Source organism: Chenopodium album, chromosome 15, assembly GCF_948465745.1.
Source record: "Chenopodium album chromosome 15, dcCheAlbu1.1, whole genome shotgun sequence".
Lineage (NCBI taxonomy): Eukaryota > Viridiplantae > Streptophyta > Magnoliopsida > Caryophyllales > Amaranthaceae > Chenopodium > Chenopodium album.
In genome coordinates, this window is record NC_137848.1 from 43,263,931 (window position 1) to 43,266,876 (window position 2,946).

Genomic DNA, 2,946 nt, shown 5'->3' on the forward strand with positions numbered 1-2,946 from the left:
ATATTTTATACTCTGAACCGGGGGTTTGAATGTAAAGACTTTGTAATTTCGTTTGAACGTGAAGACTCTAGTTTACGTTCTTTGCAATTAGAATTACATGGTCACTTAACATCCAAAGTAAATTGGCCACCAGTGGCACATGAAATACATTATAGATTAGAAAGCCGTAATTTGCAAATGAAAAACATGGCAACAAATCCATCAAAGATCTCCATATAAACAAGCTACATTGATTGGCACAATAATTTACAGCATATGACTACAGTCACACTGCCATTGCACTTCTATAATACTGTAACAGGCACAACATCCAGTACTTGTTATACGTTAATGCAGCCATCAGAATATATGCAAGCAAACTGATCAAATCGCACTCGACATTTTACCTGTTAAGGCAGCTTTGCCAAACCATAGATGGGCAAATAAGAACTACGCAAATAAACACATACTACATACGAAGTACTGAAGTTAACACAAGAAAATTGCTAAACCAGTATCTAAAGACGTTACCATTGATTCATCTCTCTAAACAGAAAACAAATATAGGTTCACGCAGCAAAATTTGACAAGTTGATTGTGCAGCAGTCTAAATTGTCCAAAGAAACACAACCAAAACGAAATAATAAGCAAAAACTTAAGAGACACGACTTAGTAACCGCCCTTAAGGTCATTGGTAACATCATAGGGAATAGGAGTAACGGTCTCGATGGTCTGACCCTCGACCAAAAATCCTGGCTTGGGACCTTCAGGTTGCCTCTTTGTGCTGATAACTTCACCTCTGGCCTTAGCAGCAGCCTTGAGCTCATCGTTCTTCTTTATCCTGTGCTTAAGATCCTCCTGGCAACGTGAACTCTGGATGTGCTCAATACGGACATGAATCCTCTTGGGGATGATTCTGTTACCAACCTAGAGATTGACACGACAGAACAGTAAGTTATCACAGATAAAACTGGATGATAAATTTGCATAATATAAAATCAAAAGCAACGAACTTTTAACATAACAAGGGTTCAGCTATTCTGTTACCCCTTCGACTTAACAAGTTATTCCTAGTTTATGGCAAAAAGAATTGATTTCCGGAACAGTTGATTTGACTCAGTTTATCAAAATAGAGTGTTGCGCATCGTATTGTTGCACTCGTTGTTATTGAACCTCGAAATCACACATCATATTTGATAATAGCTAATCACCATTTACAGTAAACTCTAAAGAATTCCAGTGAGCCAAGATAATTAACCTATCCTACTAAAAGTACCCATAACTTATCATTTAATGAAATTCATAATGTTACACAAATCAACCCATTTCATTCATATGACCTGAGAAAACCAACTATAAACCCTAACACTGAACCAACTAAAAACCTAGTTACAGCCGCCGCCGCTACGGAAAGACACAAATTTTCACCACATTTACAATCAAATTATATTTTACTTGGACAAACGCAAAATAACAAAAGTAAAGAAAAAAAAATCATAAATTTGTAACATTTCACATATCACAGATCTAAAATGTGCAATACAAAACCATCATAATCACTTAAATAATCAAAATCCAAATCAACAATTTCTCATAAATTCAAACTAACATTCATCCATAAACATGACAAAATCAACCAAATATTTCTCATATCTCGTATCAAAATAAGAACAAACTAAATTACTGATTAAACCCATAAAATTCATCATTTTTATAACAAAATCCAGCCACCGAATACTCAGATAGAACCAAAAAAAACATCAATAAAATTCAAATCAAAGAAATTAACAAACACATAAACCCAGAAATAATCCAACAAGAAAAATGAAAAAAAAAAATGAATTTATACCTGCTTGTTGACCTCAACACCAATAGCACGCTTGGTGATATTCCAGACACGGCCAGTGCGACCATGGTAGAACTTATGGGGCATACCCTTGTGAATGGCACCATTAACCTTGATATCAACATACTCACCGATGTGGAAAGTACGAAGGTAAGTTGAGATTGGGATCACACCCTTTCGCCTGAACGGCCGTGCGAACAGATCCCTTGTTCTTGCCCGTGCTCCATGTCCAGCCGGCATCTTTTCTCTCTCTCTCGCTCGAAGTTACGGTTATGAAGAAATGAGGAGGCTAGGGTTTTAGACTGATGCGCCCTTGGATTTGGTTTTATATGTGAGGATGTGGGTGTTTAAAAACCCTATTTTTGTTGCTTGCTGTTGAGGCCCTAACACGGCCCGTGTTTTTGTTTGTGCTGGTTTATTGGGCCTTTGTTCATGTTTCTTTGGCTTTTGTATGGGTTGGGTATATGTAGAGCTGTCAAAATCTGACCCGATCCGAAAAATCGACCTGAACCGGTAATGATCTGTATCCGATCCGTACCCGAAGAATAGGTGAAAACTGTGACATAGAACCTGACCCGAACAAACCTGACATTAACTGATAACTGAGTAGACCTGACACTTTATGACCTGAACCCGAACCTGTAATCAACTTGATTATAACCGAAAGCCGATTTGACTCGACTTGATTATGATCTGAACCCGATTAGTATCCGACTTGTTTAGAACCTGAAATTGATTATAACCTGTCATAACTTGTTATCGACCTGAATGGATATTGACCGACAACCGATTTGACCCGACTTGTTAATGATCTGAACCCGAAATAAAACTCAACTTAATTAAGTTTTTAATAGTAAACACCTAACATAGCTTTCTACTTACCTGAATTATAGTAATCTGTTTAGTGACCTGTGATCAGATTTTATCCAGGTCGTTAACTAACTTATATTGACCCGCGTATTGATATTATTTTGATTCAAAACTGACATAGATTTAAATTTTGATTAAAAGTTAATTTGAACATGTTATTAAATTTATCATAAATAGAAATAGCGGAATTTTACACTTTTATTTTAAACTACTTGCTTCTATTTTGTATAATACTTTTGAAAATGAAATTG

The 2,946-nt window shown here is 36.2% G+C and overlaps 1 protein-coding gene across 1 annotated transcript; it reads right to left on the reverse strand.

Moving 5' to 3' along the window:
- Positions 1–482: 482 nt before the first annotated feature.
- On the reverse strand, positions 483–2,129 carry LOC145583178 (large ribosomal subunit protein eL21z/eL21y). The gene is made up of 2 exons (XM_081640349.1): positions 1,829–2,129; positions 483–906 (listed from the first exon to the last, which is right to left on the reverse strand). The coding sequence occupies exons 1-2, from the start codon at positions 2,063–2,065 to the stop codon at positions 649–651; spliced, it is 495 nt and encodes a 164-aa protein (XP_081496475.1). The 5' UTR covers positions 2,066–2,129; the 3' UTR covers positions 483–648.
- Between the last annotated feature and the right edge of the window lie 817 nt (positions 2,130–2,946).

Bases quoted from the DNA above. Each gene is read 5' to 3' on its own strand.
- LOC145583178 (XM_081640349.1), bottom strand. From the start codon at position 2,065: ATGCCGGCTGGACATGGAGCACGGGCAAGAACAAGGGATCTGTTCGCA. The intron at 907-1,828 runs GTATAAATTCAT...GTCAATCTCTAG, and splicing joins GTGTTGAGGTCAACAAGCAG to GTTGGTAACAGAATCATCCC.